At 42.6% G+C, this 19,669-nt stretch overlaps 1 protein-coding gene across 1 annotated transcript in view; it reads right to left on the bottom strand.

The window, feature by feature from the left end:
* Window positions 1-13,125: 13,125 nt before the first annotated feature.
* Window positions 13,126-19,669, bottom strand: part of LOC128902115 (GTP-binding protein Rit2-like) — a 172,795-nt gene continuing 166,251 nt past the window's right edge. The window contains exon 6 of the mRNA XM_054184505.1: window positions 13,126-13,353. Coding sequence (XP_054040480.1) covers window positions 13,126-13,353 — 228 coding nt within the window. The remainder of the gene's footprint in view (window positions 13,354-19,669) is intronic.

The following is a 19,669-nucleotide window of genomic DNA, read 5'->3' as shown; positions in this document are numbered from 1 at the left end:
TTGTGGCATTCCTGGCAGATTGATTATATTGGGCCCTTGAGATCATCAGGTGGGACAAGATATGCCCTGGTAGGAGTGGAGATTATCTCCAGCCTCAGTATGGCCAGCAGTTTCAAATCAGCTACCGGGGACAACACAGTGAAAGGCCTAAAAGGGTGGTTCAGCACACTTCCCCTTCCCGAGGAAATCCAAAGTGATAACGGTTCACACTTTACCGCTTCGGTGGTACAAGATTGGGCCAAAGAAGAAGGGATTCGATGGGTATTTCATACTCCCTATTATCCCCAGGCTAGTGGCATTGTTGAACGCACGGATTGGTTAAGCGTTTTGCAAAAACTCATGAACCTGGTTGGCATTTGTGATTGGACGATGCCATCTATCAATTAAATAACAGATGGAGTGGAGATGGCTGTCCTAAAATGAAAGCTTTCTGTGTATCTGCCAATATTATCTCTCCAAAGGCTCCCAATGAACCGGGAAGATACCCAGGAAGATTTCACCCTGGGCAACCTGTGCTAGTGAAAATGCCTCAAATTGGGACGGTACCAATGGTGCTAGCTACTCCCAAAAATCCCTATGCATGGGAAGCCAAAGACTGTTCAGGGAAGATACACCGGATCAGCACCCGGTGGATCTCGCGCTCTTTTTAACCCCGTCGGTCGAATAAGACCGAGCAGATTTTCTTTTCCTTTGTGTCTTACAGGAACCTTGGATGAGCTGTACAGACGGATTGGCCTACGCTACCTTTGAGTGTCTCCAGGGAATCCTGACATTGATCCTGGCAATAATACTATTTTTATTATGTATGGCTATCTGGAGGCCCAAATTCTAAAATGACGAATTGGCAGATGGAATTGATGCTATTCAGTTTTACCTTTTTATTCCCTGTTGTTTGTAGTCAGAGAGACCCAGAGTGGCCATGGTCTCAAGCCTTTGTGAAACACAATGCGATGGCAGGTACTAGAAAGGCAGAATTGAGTTTGGCCACTGTAGTTCTACAGGAAAATGAGGTGTTACATGAGTGGACCTGGAATAGTTGGTACCCAGTCCTGAAAGGTAAGGCAGGGGTGGAAACCCAAGTAGGGTGTAGAATGATCAACGGCTCAAACCATGAGAAGGCCATGAGAATAGAGATATTTCGCCCTCAGAACCCACGCTCAATGACAACAAAGCACTGTGTCACCGACGAGTGGGATTGCTGGTATAATTTTACTCTTGTGGAACCCACTCTTGTAACTTGTCGTTGGCAACAGGATGAAATAGCACTGCTATTTGAATTCAAGATAGACATAGCACCTGAGCTTTGGGATAATGCATTGTCACGGTACACTGCAAGCACTGGAACACCAGAAAACAAAAGGGGTTTAAATCTCTCCACTCTGGTTATACAAGGAAGTGAAGTATATTCCAGAGATAAATGGAGATGGAATGAATCACTTCGAATGGCTAAAATCGAGGCCGCCCTTGGAAGGAGAATACACATTGGTTGCCGATTTATCAATGGGTCTACTCACCACAGGCCAACTGTAATTAAAACCATCCATGTAGACTCTACCAAACCGGACAAATACAACACTGACTGTTACAAAATTATGGAGCCAAATTCAGATTGCTGGCACAATTTCACTTTCATCAAACCTACAGTAGTGTATTGTATTTGGGGCTACAAGGGCACAGAATTGTTATTTGAATTTATGATTGACTCAAATACACCTGAACTTGCTGAAATGAATCCAGAACCTACACCCCCACAAACTCTCAAAGGCGTACCTTCTAAGCCCTCCATTAGTCTAACTCCTTACACTTTCAACATTGGCCCTTATGTTATTAAACACACAGGTCAACAACAGATACTGTTTAATCCCACATATTCCCTCAAACGAGTAGAATTGTCAATGCAGATTAAAATCTCTGCGATCAAACCCACCTGTTTACCATTCCTGAGTACATCTTATGCAGGATGGTCAGCATGGTTACACAGATGAACTCTTGCCACTTCACAACGACTGAAGAGGGATGTGACTGGCATCTTAGGAACAGGCCTGGGAGTCTTAAATAGTACAGATGCTGAGATACTTGCCAACAAACTAGTCACAACCACTACTGATCTGGACAAATTAAGACATCCCCTACAGTCCTCTCTATCAGCATTGGGAAACCACCAATGGCTTTTATCGAATATATTGCCTCAGTGGGAAGAAACGGGTGAAAAAGACCATCAGCTGATCACAGATGCACTTGGTACAACCTAAAACAATGTTTCCTTGGCTCTTAGTTGTATCCAAGCCCAATTGTGGATGCAATCTATGGCAGCCGCAATCATAAGGGAAGGTGAGGAAGGCACCTTGCCCACCGAAATTCAAAAAGTAATATGGGATAACGCAATTGCATTTGAGAAAAAATTTCAGTCCTGGTGGTATCTGGTTAATTTCACCTATGATCCCATTGAGAGCAAGGCCACAGCTTTTGTCTTAACAATACGCAATGCTTTGGTATACACCATATACCCAATCATCGCACTGGGGTTGAATCACCAAGGAGCCATACTCTATCCAATAGAGCACAGAGTGTGGGCACAACAAAATGAGAATAAATGGCAAACTGTTGATGTTGCCGCATGCGTTTCACGAGACCAACAAGGATTCATTTGTGAGAGTAATACCCTCAAAGCACAAGACATTTGTCTTGACACCAACCAGAATGTTTGTCACTTTGAGATACAACCTGATGAAACCCCAGAGACTGTGCTTGTATATATTGGGAAAGGGTGCGTTTGCATGAGGTCTCCCTGTACTCTTGTATTCATAGATGACATAGTAGTTGATATAAGTAATCACTCCAATCTTTGTGTTTGTAACTTTACTAACATTATCGGATGTGACTTCAATTATTCAGCTCCTGTTACGTCTTTTCAATTGCTACAATCTAATTATACATTGATTCGAGATTTGTTGCCTACCCCTATCGGAATGAATCTCTCACTGGTGAAGAAGCTGCTACAACACGATGAATTGAAGCGACTGTTGAAAGAGGCCCAAGGAAATGGACAGAGAACTTTGATTACCGTCCATCATGATGTTGAAGAAATACACCAAGTGCTGGAAAGGGTCAAGAGAGACGGAGGACATGGATGGGGAGATACTCTTTTCGGATGGTCGCCGACAGTTACAGGACTTTTTAACAAGATGCTCCATCCTGTTGTCGTTTTACTAGTACTCACTGTATTGTGCTTCGCTTTGACAATTGTTTTGTATGTTAGACTTTGGATTATGATGAAAAGTTTAACTCGTTTGATCACTCCACGAGATGTATTTGCACTTGATATCCCTCACCACAAGAGCACATGTGATCTTTCCTATCAGTATTGAGTATTGTGGAGCTTGAGTGACTGTAGTCACGGGGTGGATTATGTGGAATAAATACTAAATTGGCTAAAAAATACAAAAGTACAGCATTGTTCACACATTAAGGAAAAGTATAAAATCAAGAGGCTTCTGAGGTAGAAAATAGCCGCAGCTGGCATGAAGGACACAACATCTGTGGTTCCCCGATAAGCTACATGAGGTACAGGACGGGATGCAATTATTCCGTGGCTTTACCTTATGATGTATAGCGGATATGGGAATGGGATGATACCATGAAACAGATAAGCTGCCAATTAGCTGCCTGCTCGATACTCAGAGCCAACATTTTGTCAAATTTTGATGAAATGCTGTCCTTTGTGCGAATTTTGCTCTTTATAATGTCATTATAATACCAAAACACACCTCCATCCCGAAGGCTACCCGCCTCCAAGGTGCGACCACTCCTTCTTGAGTCTGCGCCCTGAATTTCTCGTAAACTATACCTTTAATTGTGAAGCGAGAGAAATTTACACCAATCATGATAAAAGTATGTATGACTAAAGTCACTCAAACTCCACCTTGAAGATAACACATAGTATAAAAATAGCCCGAGAGAGGGGGGATACCCAGGGAAGACACCATCATAAAGAATTCCATCACTGACTTCTGGGATCAGTCGACGGGCTGAGCCTTTCTTCCCCCTCATAGGGATGCCTTTGGGTAAGACTTCGATTATACCGAGTGCTTTCTCGGGAAACAGAAATTTCTCTAGAGACTCTCTTTTCTATATTTATAGCCAGGCTGTATCGTTTATAACTTTGTCGTGCGTTTTGTATATGTAACAATACTTTCATTTGCACATGCTTTGCAGACAGTGTATTTATCACCGGCAATCCTAAGAACCTATATATCTGTTGTTTAAATAAACTGCACTTTTTTTAAGTAGCTAGTCGTTTTGGTTTCTCACTGAACGCGACCAAAGACTCGAGAGTGGCCGTGCTAGTTCATGAGCACGACTGGACTGAAGGTGCAGTCCACTATTAGTGTATCCAAATCTTAATAGTTTAATACATATTAAATGCGATTGGACTGATAGTGCTGAATTGGGCATCACTCAGAATTTAAACCTAGCCGTACCTAGCCTCCCACCTCAGTGAGGAGTGTTAGAATGCAAGGGGGTTTATTTTCTGCCAAAGCGCTTTGCCCCTTTTCACACAACACCTGGACAGATGCATGTTCCTGTGGGAGCTCTGTCTGGGTTCCCACATCCTTTCTGGCTAAGGTTGAGCGCACAACCTTCTTCTGGGTGGAAGCCATGGATAAGCTCCTTCGAAAGTGGGACCCTTGTCATGGTGCTCTCAGGTCCTGCCCTGGGTGACACCCACTCACTGCTTGTTTACTCAAGTGCCCAGCGACCAGGTCAACCAGGTCGCTGCACTCCCGAAAGACTTCTTTTATGGTTGGGCAGAGAGGGGAAATTATGTCTCGCTTAGATCTGCTGCTGGGGGTGCTGGCTCCGCCCACGCCTCCTCATCTGTCCCCACCCCCGGAACTGCTGGGTACCGGTCCGGGCTGGACGCTTTTCCCGGCTTCGAAAAGCCTCAAAAACAAGCCCCTAGCTGGCCCTTTTTTGCCGTGCTTCCCTTCCCCAGTGCGGAATTACCTGCACTGGAGCTGGTCTCCTCTATTCCTTTAGCAGCAGAGTGCAGGCCACAGTTTGCTTTCACCTGGAGAGGCATCCAGTACACCTGGAATGGACTGCCCCAGGGGTGGAAGCACAGCCCTGCTATTTGCCATGGACTGATCCAGACTGCCCTGGAGAAGGGTGGAGCTCCAGAACACCTGCAATACATTGATGACATCATTGTGTGGGGTAATACAGCAGCAGCAGTTTTCAAGAAAGCTAAGAAGATAATCAAGATTCTTCTGAAAGCAGGTTTTGCTGTAAAAAGAGGTAAGGTCAAGGGACCTGCAGGAGACATCCAGTTCTTGGGAATTAAGTGGCAAGATGGTTGTCGTCAGATCCCAATGGATGTGATTAAAAAAACAACAGCTATGTCCCCACCTACTAAGAAGAAAGAAACACAAGCCTTCTTAGGCATTGTGGGTTTCTGGAGACTGCATATTCCAGGTTATAGTCAGATTGTGAAACCTCTCTATGAAGTGACTCGAAAGAAAAATGAGTTTATGTGGGGTCCCAAGCAACGACAAGCCTTTCAGCAAATGAAACAAGAGATTGTGCATGCAGTGGCCCTTGGACCAGTCCGATCAGGATGGGACATTAAAAATGTGCTCTATACTGCAGCTGGGGACAAGGGCCCTACCTGGAGCCTCTGGCAGAAAGCACCAGGGGAGACTTTATGTCGACCCCTAAGATTCTGGAGTCGAAGATATAAAGGCTCTGAGGCCAACTCCACCAGAGGAGGTGGTGACTCATGCTGAAGAAGCCCCACCATATACTGAATTCTGAGATAATGAGAAACAGTATGCTCTGTTCGCTGATGCTTGTTGTCGTATTGTAGGAAAGCATCAAAGGTGGATGTTGTGGTCTTGGACAAATTGGCCCATGGCTGGCAACAGATGCTTTCCCCTCACCTCTCGCACACGGAGAGGAGGAGAGATAACGAGACTTACGAGTTTAGAAGAAACTAAACTACTTTAATGAAATATTAATAATAAAATAAAAAGGAAAATAATGGAATAGATACAGTACATACAAAACCATATTAAGCTCCCAGGATGACATCACCAGCAGGCACTGGGGAAGTCCCAGGCTGGACTCAGCAACAGATGAAAACTGGATTCTAGATCTACCTTCAGGAATATGCAGATTGGGATGAAAGGTAGACAAACAGACAGCTTCCTACTTTTCCCGCAACTGTAATCCTTCCCATTACTAATAGTCTGTTTATTATGTCTTCCTTAAATTGTCTTTTGCTTTGAGTTATGGCTTTTGTAAGTTCTCAGGGACAGAAACCTCATCTTCCTCTATCTGATTGACGTATATTCATCATCATGTGATAACGCGTAATTCTTTTCTGGAGATGGATGTGAATCAACTGTAAGGTTTTCCATTGCCTTCAGAAGAGCTACCCACTTACACTGACTGAATACCTTAAGTGTTCAAACTTATTCATTCAGTGTCCTAGATAAAGAGGCATCTGTGATTAGTCAGCAGTGACAGTTTGCAAAGTCAGTTTGCAGGAACTGTCAGCTTCTTATTCAGAAAGCTGAGTGACTTTGCAGAACTTTATCATTAAAAATATTACTCATTCTCCTCAATATGAACATTAAATTAAGGGGAAATTTATGAAGAAGGCAGAAGATCCAGTGTCTTTAGTTTGTTAAAAGCACTCGAGACTGTCTTTTACATTGCTGACAGTGACACAATAGAACAAGTGCAATAAAAATGAAAAAGAGTGAGTTTATCTGGATGAAGCTCAAGATGGAGAGGTTAGCCTTGATGTTTTGGGGTTGTAGAGAAACTAATGGAAGGAACTTCTTAGGAATCTTCTTCAGGCTACAATGTTGGAAGGGACTGAATGAAGTTGCAACCATAATTTATGAAACAAATCTTGACTCTACTACCTGTATCCTGATTTATTCTTTCCTGGACCAGGAATTCCAAACTATCTTGTTTGTCGAATGCAGAAAGAGCAGACAAATATAAAACTTTTGTCCACTGAATTTCATAGATGTGAAATAGACTGCCTTCCTCTTCTATTAATTATACTTAAACTGTAAGGGTAAAATTATATTGTTTTCTTTTATACAAATAAAGGTAATATAATATTAATCTAAAAGACTTGTTTTACTTTACCCTCCTAACATTGTTCTTTAACTGGAATTCTGTTCCAACTGCAGCCATGAAAAATAATGGCTTTCAAGCTTGGTCGTGTAATTGTTGAAGCAGTTGTAAGTCTAAAAGGACTGTAAAAAAAATGATGCATGACAAAGTGTGAGAATGGGAAACTCCCATTGTCATATTAATTATCTATTGAGAGAATATATACAGTAGGTGATGCAATGGCTTTGGATGTTCTTGTTTTATTACCTCTTGGGGGAAAAGTTCAGATCATAAAATGAGTTTGATGATCTTCAGTGGACGTTTGTCCTCATCACAAAACAACCTCACAGAGTGATGTAACAAGATTGGAAAGCTCAAATTGAGGAGGCTTAGAACCAGGAGCATCAGGGAGTGATAAATCAGGCTAGAGGTGCAGGGTAATGCCACTTGGGGTGACTTTCACAGCATCTGTGAGACAATTCCATCCCCATTTCAAATCATTCTACCAGGAAGACATCCTAAGGAGCTCCATGTACTTGAAGGAACACATCAAGCTAGAAACAGTGCTGAAAAGGAGGATGATCAGAACTGGTCTAAGACGCTACTCTTTTCAACTGTCATTCCATTTTATGACAACAGAGAATTTAATGCTGTATTAAAGTCATATTCTGTAATTTTGCCTTTCCTCTGCTAATTTTCAGGGACTTTTTTCAGAGCCATAAACAATGAGCAGTGTGCATCATGCACACTTGTATAAATAATAGTCCCTGAGGGGGATGTCTAAATATGGCTAACTACTGTAAGTATACTTAATTGAATTATATTAGCATAATTGTCTATGCTAGACATCCATCTTTCAATTGCCAGTACAAATTCAGGCAAACACTGGTACATTCCTATAGCTAACTGTAAACTTTGTGTGATTTATGTGAAATGAATTGATGGTCTTCAGTTTAATTTTTAACAGCTGACATCATCATCTCAATATCACCTTCTGAGGTGACTGCATAAGGTGCCTTTGTTTACTGTGTCTACAAGAAGGCCCACTGGCAGCTATTTTGTTTATCACAAATATCACAATATGGGGGGGGGGCAGACACAGCACTTCAGGGCGTCCCCTGTATCTTCAAAGTGCGCTCATGTCTCTCTCCCCCTCTCTGACCTGAGACAGCCCCCTTATATCCTGCACCGGATTGAGTGGAAAAGTACAGGCTAGAGTCGTTGCATGCGTGGCCAGCGCATGCAGTGAGTCTCACCAAACTCATGATCCAGCTTTGCTAACAGAGGCTGTCTGATATGTGACTACATTGTTGTAATCCCTTCTTGTGATCTTCTGTGAAGGTCAGGTTCTCATGGGTATGCGCACAGTTTTTGCAGCAACAGTACTGGGTTTGGTTCAGCTAGTAATTTTCCATCGTGTCTCACTCAGACCATCCTCTATTATCCCTTACACATGCCACCCCGTGGTCTGTACTTTGGACACGATGATATTCTACAACTCGTACAAGGGTATGATGCAAAGTGGCATTTACAACTGATCGTATAATGCTTATTAAACACGGCAAACAGCATACTAAACATAACAGACAAATTCCTTCCACACAGGCAATGAGTATAATTTGCTTCAACCAACCCCACCCCCAAGTCCATCCAGCAAAGAGATTTCACCCAGTGGTCTCCACAAGTTGCTGGTTCGGTCGGTGCAGTTCCTGCAGCTGGGCATGGATGGATTTGGAGTGGTCACTTAGATTCATACAATACAGTCCTTTAAAATCTTGACAACCATGTCTGTGAGCTGAAAGCAAAAAATTAATAGCAGATCTGTTTTGCAGTGTCACATGTCGAATATTATCTACATCTAGCAATAACTCAGAAATAGCTGGACTAGTAGCATTGTTAAACTTATCCTTGGCAGCAAGAGAGTCCTTGTTATCACGAATCCTTGGCAGCAAAAGAGTCCTTGTTAGCAAGAGCGCATGCGGACTCCCTGTTCTTGCTGGTATAGTTTTCTCACTGTGCTTTGATCTTCTTCCACAACAGGCCAAGATTCTCAAGCAGCTAGATAAGGTGTCTGTGAGTCCATCACAGACTTAAGTCATCCAAATGTTTTTCTTGCCAGCACCCGAGACTGAATAACAATTGGTGTGATATATGTGTTTTCCAGCACCATCGGTTCTACGGCCCATCCTGGTCTATCTACCCGGGGCGTGCTCGCCTTATGTCTAAACATTGTGTATATACAAACTTTTTCACTTGACGGAGTGTCACCCCTAGTCGTGTACGAGAACAGTACCACACCGGGCAGAACACCTGCTCAAGTGGAGTCACCTAACGACACTGCACACAACAAAAAACAAACAGTAGCACACATGCTGATCAGCAGGTATAAGCTGGCGCCCACACACACTTACACAGCAGACATACAAAACCAGCACTTCTATCTCAGGGAGACGACTGGGGAGGGGAGGGGCTGAGGCGGGCAATGGCAGGAGCAAAACAGCTCCGGCTCCGTCCTTCTCTGCTGACATTCTGACAATATACCGCAATACCCCAATTCCGGCTGCGCACGTATAAGTGGTTGATAAGGAGGAACAGACGCGGTACCTGGCGCAAATGGAGAAGGGTTAAGAACGGAGGAGGGCGATAACAACTTTCATCGCTGTTGCTGTAAAATCTCCTCCGCAGTTGGAGCAGATGCAGGCATAGCTTTAACTGGGGTTAAAGGTGGATATAAATCAGGTTCAGTCTCTGGATTTATTGGACCAGGATCAAAGGGGCACCCAGGATCATCCTCAGGGCTATTACAGAATAGGGTAGAGTGAACTTGAGTGCCTCCTTTCCCTTCGGCATGTTCTGATCTCAGCAAGACTGGGGGGCAATCGTCTGCTTTAAAATTAGGAGGTGCGGTGGTTGCCCCAGACGGAGCAGCATCGTTACTGCTCGCAGCTTGTCTGATATCCTCCTGTTTCCATATCATCTCTAGAATTTGCTGCCAATCGGTTTGATAAGAGATAGATCCCACTCGGTTGCAAGCTTCTATCATATCTATTAAGCCTGGATTCTTTAAGGCTTGTAAGATACACCTACAATCGACATTAGCATTCTCCACCGCAAGCTTTAACGTCAGTGCTTCCTTGGCTTCTATGTTCTCCACTTGTTTATGAATAGCTTCCTGCAGGCGGTCAATAAATGCCATGTAGGGTTCATTAGGACCCTGCTTGACAGTTGTAAAAGCTTGAGTTGCCTTTCCCGTGTCAGGAACCTTTACGATAGCTTGTAAGGCAAGGTCTGCTGACTGTCTTAGTATCTCTGGAATTAATCTCACCTGCAGCTGTGGGGTATCAACAGGCGCTTCCCCTAACAATTGAGGGATGCCTGCTCCCTGCAACGGATCGCCGTCCCCTCTTGACAAATTATCTACTGCGGCGACGTTGCACACATCTCTCCAGTGATCCATAAAAAGAACTCACTGTGTTGGGGTAGAAATAACTTCAGCTGGCTGCTTGATATCGAACGGAGTCAGTATGTATCCTTTCATAATGTTATTTAATAGTCCTTGTGCATAAGGGGAGGTTAGTCCATGCTGCATAATCGTTTTCTGCATTTCTCTAACCAGCTCCCACCTTATCGGTTCCCAGGTGTTTGGTCCATTTTGATAAAGCAGTACCGGACAGGCGATGGCAGTAGCGGCTTCCATATCGCCATCCTGTAATGCCTGTTTATGTAAATTTTGCCAGTGTTGATCAGGATTATAAATTGCAGTGACTGCCGGACTTGGTGCCGGACTTGGCAAGGAATCGCCCCAACCCGGTAATACAGGAGACCACGGTGGTATCAACGTCACATCTAGCGGGGGTGCTAATGGCGCAGACGGACAGCTCGGGGGTTCAGGTTTCCCCCCCTCTGTCTGAGTGGTAATCGGGCTGTCCGGTGCCACAGCTGCAGCAGCGGCTGCTGTGGCATTTCATTCGGATTTTACCTGCTGTAAAGTATCTTTAATCAACCTCCAGGTTGTCAAGACCTTTGTGGCAGTCACATCCCCTTTTGTTGCAGTCTCAAATAAAGTTTCGCCCGCTTGCTCCCAACTTGATAATTGGAAAGCCATTGTAGAATCAGCAGGAAGACCTTTGCTTTTTAGCCATGCCAGTAAAAGCTGAAGAGTTCCTTCATCGTATTGAATACCCCTTCTACTTAAAAACTTTTCTAATATACATACAATTGCCTTTTCCTCTGAGGACATTTTCGATCCCATCCTCACACATCCCTGGCTGCTCACCTTTTCCTGGTGATTATTTGTCTGGACTGCAGCTCTCCGATACCGCTGCTTTTTTTCGTTCAGCCGGGCTGCTCCACCGGTCGTACATTCCTACGATTCATGTCCCTGTTCGGGCACGATTTGTGGAGCATGGATTCATGGACTCTGGCGGGGTACAGACCAAAGACCTTTATTGCAACAATCTGACAGGCTTTATAGCTATACACACTCTCCATGCGCAAGTTGTGTCCTGCTGATAGGTTGAAGGTCGACTGCCACGCGCTTCTCTACTTCTTCCGATTGGTTTCTGCTGTCTGTTCATGAGGAGCAGCAACTTCACTCTCCCACAGCAACTTCACTCTCACGTCCTGTTTCTTGCTGATACTCCCTGATACTTGTTTTTCTGTTCTCTCAAGCCCTCTCTCAAGGACTCAGCCTTGTCTCATCAAGGTCGAACAGACCTCCTATGCTGCTCTCTATCTCCACAACATATTATCTAACTATATACAGTAAAGTAGTACTTTTGATGGAGAATTTTTGACAAGTCAAAAAATATCACTGGATTTTCTTGAAAGGAAGGGAAAGTGGAGAACAAAACACTAGATTTTAATGAACTGAAATTCTTCATGAAACCATAACCTTTTCAAATTTAACAGTGCAAAACAAATCAACTGCCCCCCAGATCATCCGAAATATTAGTTTAAACCCTGCAAAATAGTCAAATAAGAAAAGTGAAAAAATGAACATTTACTAACGAATATATATTTTTCTAATGATATTAATTATCACTTCAGGATAGACACAAATGACACAGGTTTCCCAGAGAGGTTGTAGATGCCCCATCCCTGGAAACATTCAAGGCCAAGTTGGATGGGGCTCTGAGCAACCTGATCTAGTTGAAGATGTCCCTGCTCATTCAAGGCGGGGGACACGACTAGATGACCTTTAAAGGTCCTTTTGAACCCATACTATTCTATGATTCTAATGTACTGCATGTCTGTAGGACATGGGACCTCTGCTAGCCAGTCCTGGTGAGTAATGAGCAGAGGAGACAGAGCAGTAGCCCTGCAGCCTCCAGACAGCTGGTGCGTGACTTGTGCTATGCTTGCCAACCCTTCCTGCTAAATGGAAAGGTCACAATGAGGATAGGGCTCTGCAGGGTCAAAACTGGGAGCCCCCAGCATTCCCTTTGGGCCTAGTTCACACACATACATTCGCACACAGACACGCATGTGTGGGTTGGGCACAGTCTAACCCTAAACCTACATGTGAATGCAAAGCTGAAGGTCAAATTCTAGAGTCCTTAAACAGTCAAAATGTCAACTGAAATCAATATTATTAATTCCTGGGATGGTGAAATGATCCATGCATGTAGAGAGGAGGCAATAAATGCATTCCTTGTCCTAGAGCTGGTGGAAGCTGGTTCTGCTTTGGATACTGGCTTAACTCCTAGCATTTGAAGACCAGCCAGGGACCACAGGTAAAAAACCACAGTATATTTTCAACTCAGATTTGCAGAGAAGGGATGAGAGGGTATGCTAAGTGACTTTATCTATATTACAGAGGAGACACAGGGCAACCATGAATTTGGCCTTCAAGGAGCTATTTCTGCATGAGGGCTGAAGGGAAGGTACTCCAGGACCTGGTCTGGAAGATACTGTGTCAATGCTGCCTTTTTGAAGTGTTCCGTGTTACTGTGGTCAGCTCCTGATGGGTGGGTGGCTCATGGGGAATTGCCATCAGGTTGAACTTTCCTTTTTTTTCTTCAGGAATCCTTTCAGTTTCCACCACAGACTATCCTTCCTCTTCATGTTCTTCTCTACCATGGGCAGCAAGGACTCTTTCCTTCGGATTTCCCTCACTAGTCCATGAAAGACATCATCAATGTAGAAGCGGAGTGCAGCTGAAGTCTCAAAAAAGGAGCAGGAGTATTCTCTGGCTAAGCTCATTCCTTCTTCAGTCGAGACCTACAAGGAAAAGAAAAGTCCATAAATGTCACCTAATGCACAGAGCATGAATCAACATGAGAACATTACAGTATATGTAGTCTGACTTTTTGGATGCCACAAATCACTGACCTTCAATTTTACAGGAAAATATTCTAACAGTACCCGACAGAGAAGACTCAAGAGTGAAAGGATCAGACTGAATCCATGAGATGTTTGAACAGAGCATACTGACAATATTCATGTGCTCAGGTATGTTATTTCCCTAATTCTGATGCATCGATTTTTCCATGCATTTCCTCTCTTTAATGTATTAATCCTGTACAGTTTGATAGTGTTTGTACCTTTATTCCACAGACTGGAACGGATGGCCAAAAAGACTTACATAGAATTAAGGTCCTAGAAAATCCCTGTTCAGCATTAACCTAATCCTGGAGGCAACTTGACTAAGCACACCAGCTTTCATACCATAAGATTTTTCAGTCACGTTAATTTCTGACCACGCCTTTAGGTGTTTTGGTCTTGGCAGGCTTGTAATCCTATCACTTAGCTCATGCCTGAGCTGTACAAAGATCCAAAATCTATTTGTTTTTCAGCTCTTCTTCCCTAAGTGCCCTCGTGTACTTACTGTTCTCATAATATTTGGAGGAAATGTGTCTTTGTATTTTGAGAAACTGTAAGTGGAGGAATTACCATGAATCTAGAGGTATCCAAGGCAGCTCTTTTTCGTTTTGCCTGAATTTTGAAACAGGCATCTTATTGCTAAAATTTCCATATTGGCTACTTCTTGGAATTTGACCTGACAGCTTGGTAAATAGAAGGGTGCTCAGCATGCTGATTAATGTGTGGTTTAAATAGAGTTTAAATGCTTATCATAAGGAGTACCACTGCCTACCACTCAAGGTACTTTTTACACTTTGGGAGCTCATCCAGTAACGTGTAGTAGGTCTGCAGCAAAACAAGGAGCAAACCCTATGAGTTTCTAAATATTAAGATAGCTTTCCAGCCAGTAGACTATCCTTTCTTTTCAGTATTTGAACATAAAACTGAATGAATGAACTGTATGAATGAACTGTATGGTGTATATTCAAATTCTAGGTCAGAAATTCTAGACTTTGTTTTTATTTGTATTTGGATATCATGATTTATTCAAGTAACTTACGAACCATCTGGATAAAAAGACAAAAAAGTACTTTGAGACAGCCTTGTGAAAGGCTGCATAATAGGCTATGGAAAGTCTCAATTGCTACTGTCTACCACAAGAATAATCTTGGGTTTTTTTTCTTATTTCTACTTTCATGCACCCAAAGGTGCCATTTATATTTAATAGGGAAAAAACCACTGATGTTTCAAGATACAAACAAACTCTCTCATACCTACCATGAAGAAAATGCCCTTTATGATAAAGTTATGACATCACCATGCATTTTTTGTACCTATCCGCAAAGCTGGACAGAGTGTGAAACAGGATTTTGGATGAAACAGAAAATCAGTTCATTCCAGCTTGGTGGTAAATCTGCACTGAGCATGTACCTGCATAACACAGACCACAGAATTCCTCCCTGTTACCTTTGCATTGAGTCACAAACTTTGTAACGTTAGAAGGATCATTCCTCTATGTTACAGGTATAATCTTAATTTAATTAAGAATATTATAAGGGTAAGCAGGGAGGTTGTATGCCAACCTGAATAATACTCACTGACACAATGAAAGATTGTTACCGCTTTCCAACTGCTATAATTGCCAACCTTAAGCAAAAAGTGATGGGTAGCAATATGGTCCTTGTTTTTTCTCTGGGCAGCTGTGTAAGCAAAATGCATGATTCAATATGTCTATTGGGCACCATTGCAAAATTGATTGTCTGGATAGAAGACTATTTTGGTCTATTTTGGACTTTATAATAATTTTTTTCCTTGCTATAACTTGTTTGAGCTGAAGGAGGATTTTTTTATTTTGTTAAAAACACTGCAGTTCTGAGCAAACAATTACACAAAGCTGCAGTTTCAGTGAAGATTTTATGCATTCATTACCTAAAAGGGAAAAAAAACCACACATAAATTGAAACATCTTTATGTTAAGGAATGCTAAGGTCGTAAATATAATTACGGTGCAAGCACAGCAATACTCAAATATAAAAAATTGCCCTTTCCTTTGCTCCATGATTTTCTAGTCTCTGCCCATCTAATTCCTCCTTTGTTCCACTCTTTTTTTCCTTTCTTTTTTTTTTCTTTCTTTTCTAGGATCAAAACTCTTTTCTCCCACCTGCAAGGAAGAACAACTGCAGGGAAGATATGCTATGCTCTGTAATGAAACAAGACTGCTAAGAGCTGTGAGAACTGGAGAATACTCAGGAGAAATAAATTGTGCAGAAAAACATCCTCCCAGTCTCTGTGTGGCTGGAGGCTTGTAACTTGGCCAAATTTGCCTGGATTTCTATAAAAAGCAGCAAAGGTTTGGTTTTGGACTCCAGTTTCCTGCCAGATTAAAGAGACAACATTAAAGTTATTAATGGCAATGGTTCATTTCAAAGCATGGCATTTTTCTTAAATCTTGCCCTCGGGAACTAATTAACTGCTTTGGTGAAATTTTATTAACTAATTCAGCATGAGGAGGACACCTGGCACAATTCAGGACATTTAGTTGAAGTTTTTCAGCTTCAAGGCTGAAAACAGGCATCTATGAAATCTAATGCTGTCATAATTACCACTACTGTTTCCAGCACCAATGAAAATATAGCTATAGTAATGTAATTAATCTGATTGCTGAAGAAATTGTAAATATAGAGAGATGTCTAGAGGAAAAATAGACATTTTTCTTTTGGTTCATAATTCAGTCAAGAGGCTAGACACCTATGGAATGAGAAACAAGGGATAAAGCCCTTGATGAGGTCACTGATGCCCACATAATTCTAGGGATTTACCTTGTTCCCATCTTATTGCCAGAAGAGAAACTATGTCATAGAAATCCATTCCAGATCTGCACAGCTCAGGGACTTGTTGACAAATTGCAGCTTCTGTGGGTCTGTGCCAGAAGAAGATATGAACTGTCAGCGTGACACGGACAGGTCAGGGAGAGAGGTCATTCTATTGATCATATATCTGGGAAGCAGGGCTTTATATCTCATCTTTAGAGTAACCCTCTGTGATTGAAACTGACATTGTTTCCCAGAGTATAATTCTGGTTATATTGATTCCAATTTAGCTTGTTCTTTTGCTGGTAAAATTTAAGAAGGGAATGAAGGTGGAAGACCGGTATAGTGAAGATAATGAAAAATGAAAATTTAACAGCTGGCAGAACGTTCCTGAGTCTGATCCAAACTTTAAAAATTGTGATTGCCTGTGGGTGGTGAGGGGATTGGATAAGGACTTACAGAAGCAGGGCACTGAAGCTTGCAGTGTGACCAAAAAACAAGATCCCCCAGAAGGACAAGTCCATAAAATGGGCAATGAAACCTCATGAACATGATGAGTGAGCTCCAGGAAAACAGTATTCTCCCATCTTCCTTGCGAAGTGCATGGTTCTGAGTGTCTACTTGGGTGCATGTGAGTTGAGAGGGAAGATATACCAGTTACAACAGCATGAGGACTGTGGATAGCACATGGGACTGTAGGCTGAATTTAGGAGTTTTTCATCTCTGGATAGTTCAGGGCAGATGGAATACAGCACAGCTTCATACAGACAGGAAATATTCACTGGCTACAAACTGCATTTTATAGCATTAAGATTCTGTTTGTGGCTTTTGCAAACCTCCCTTGGAAAATTACAAGTGAGATTAAATGCGATGCTGACAGCCTGTGAAAGCCATGATGGATGAGTTGCCATCTTTAAGACAGCCAGTTCCTCGCTGAGGTCAGCTCCTCCACAACCAAAAGGAGAGCACAAAGCCACCCAGGCTGTATGGTGGGTGGGGAGGCACTGACAATTATTGGCCTCCATAGGCAGAACATAAAAATATCTGGATCTGAAAAAGTAAGTGCAATGAAACTAAATAGATCAATAATCTACCTCTGCCCTTGGACTGTCATTAGCTGACAAATCTCCATCAGGATGAGACTATTTTGTATTCAGCTTTGTCTCTCCTTTGGTCAAGGCAGCAACAGAAGCATCCCAAAGTAGAATTCATTGACAGAGATCATATTAGCAAAGTCAGCAGCATCACCTTGGGTGATCCAGTGATGGTCTTCATGCAGGAAAGCAATGCATTTCCACTTATGCATCTCACCTTGAATACTGTGTTCAGTTTTGGGTCTCTCATTACAAGAAAGACATTGAGGTGCTGGAGCATGTCCAGAGAAGGGCATCAAAGCTGGTGAGGGGTCTAGAGAACAAGTCTTATGAGGAGTAGCTGAGGGAAGTGGGATTGTTTAGTCTGGTGAAAAGGAGGCTGAGGGGAGACTTTATCACTCTCTACAACTACCTGAAAAGAGGTTGTAGAGAGGTGGGGGTCGGTCTCTTCTCCCAAGTAACAAGCAATAGGACAAGATGAAATGGCCTCAAGTTGCACCAGGGGAGGTTTAGGATGGATATTAGGAAAAATTTCTTCACTGAAAGAGTTATCAAACATTGGAACAGGCTGCCCAGGGAAGTGGTTGAGGCATCATCCCTGGAGGTATTTAAAAGACTGGTAGACGTGGTGCTGAGTGATGGACTTGGTAGTGTTAGTTTAACAGTTGGACTTGATGATCTTAAAGGTCCCTTTCAACCTAGACGATTCGATGATTCTATGATTCTATCCCTGCAACAGCATGGTCTACTCGAGATGGCTTCTGCAGCTTTCCCCCTGTGACTGGGGCCTCCATGCCATGGAGAGCTCTGGAGGCTGCAGGTGGAGTGCTAAGGGTTGCAAGGTTTCTCCTAAATTTTTGTTACAGAGATTTCCACCCTGGCAGCTCTCATTAACTTTACAACGGGAAACAGAGTAATAATTATAGATCCAAAAGCTTCCTTCTGTGAATGTTTTTTGCTGAAGACATGAGGTCTTGATCACTAATCAGAGACAGAAGGGGACACGTTGCTCAACACAGTGCTCATCTAAATCCCACTGAGGCTAATAGGAGGAATTCCAGTGGGTTTTGATCAAGTTCTGTATTTTTGATAGGCAATAGTTTATGTGAGCTGTAAACAAAAGATAACTGTTTAAGAACATAAGGGGAGGGATGCAGCATCTTGAGCAGCCTTGTTTGTACCACAGCAAATAATAAGAGGAGTAGGAAAAGCCATGAGAACTCTGAATGATGTCTAGAAAAGATCCACATCTCTTCCCTTCATCTCTGGTGGATTTTCTGTTTCCTGACAGGCCCCATCGCAGAAAACAAGCATCCAAATACCAGGCTATGTGTTAGCACCTGGATATCAGTTTAGAGACAAGCAAGCGATACAGAAGAATCCACACAAACATTCACGGCTCTTCCCATCACAGTCCACTCCCTCAGAAGATCAGAACAAACCTAATAAGGCACAAACTTATAATATGCCACAGGAAAAAGCTGGAGAGATCAAAGGTACTGACGATTTCCTGGGTCTCCGATAAGCAAAGTTGCCAAGAGGAAACGAGAAAAATAATCTCATAGGTCTATAAAGTGAATGCCATCCTGGACAACAAAAAGCAAAAAATGGGTATTGCCTATATGACATGAATAATAATTTTTTTAATCCCAGCACTGACCACTGAGTTTATGCTGAAGGCACTCCCGCACAACACCTGAGAGATTTCTCATTAATGATGAACAATAACCAGGACTGACCAACTTTCACTAGTCTCAGTTCATCACTCTGTGTCTAAGGTACCAGGAAGAAATTAGGTGGTGCTTGTCCACCCAGCACTGACAAGCATCAGGAACCTACCTAGTAATCTGGACAGGGACAAGCTCTGTATTTTGATAGATGGGATTAGGTCCAGCGAAGGCTGAGCTGAGTGTTCCTACATTGCCACCTGCCTTTCCTGGTGCCAAAGGCTTTCACTGTAAGCATTTGATTCCTGTTTTGAGAAACATGCAACCCAATCCAATAACCCCAAAGCAGATCTATTATGCTTATGTAATTTTTGAGAGTTATTCATTTTTTCCTTTGACAAGTGTTGTATCAACAGGCATGGTGGCAGAGACTTTCTACAGGCTGGTATAAGGATCTTTCCAAGTGTGAAATACTATTGTTCAGGTCAAAACTCAAATACTTGGATATTACAGCAGTGGCTGGTGTTGAAAACCTGAGCAAAACCAGATAAAACAGAAAAATCAATCTTCCTGTCTTTTTAAGACAAGGAGTACTGTTGTTATTTGTTCACATAATATTTGTGATGGAATATTTTTTTAAAAAGAAGAAAAAAATGTTCCAAGC

Source organism: Rissa tridactyla, chromosome W (assembly GCF_028500815.1).
Source record: "Rissa tridactyla isolate bRisTri1 chromosome W, bRisTri1.patW.cur.20221130, whole genome shotgun sequence".
NCBI lineage: Eukaryota > Metazoa > Chordata > Aves > Charadriiformes > Laridae > Rissa > Rissa tridactyla.
This window is presented reverse-complemented; position numbering and strand designations above follow the sequence as displayed.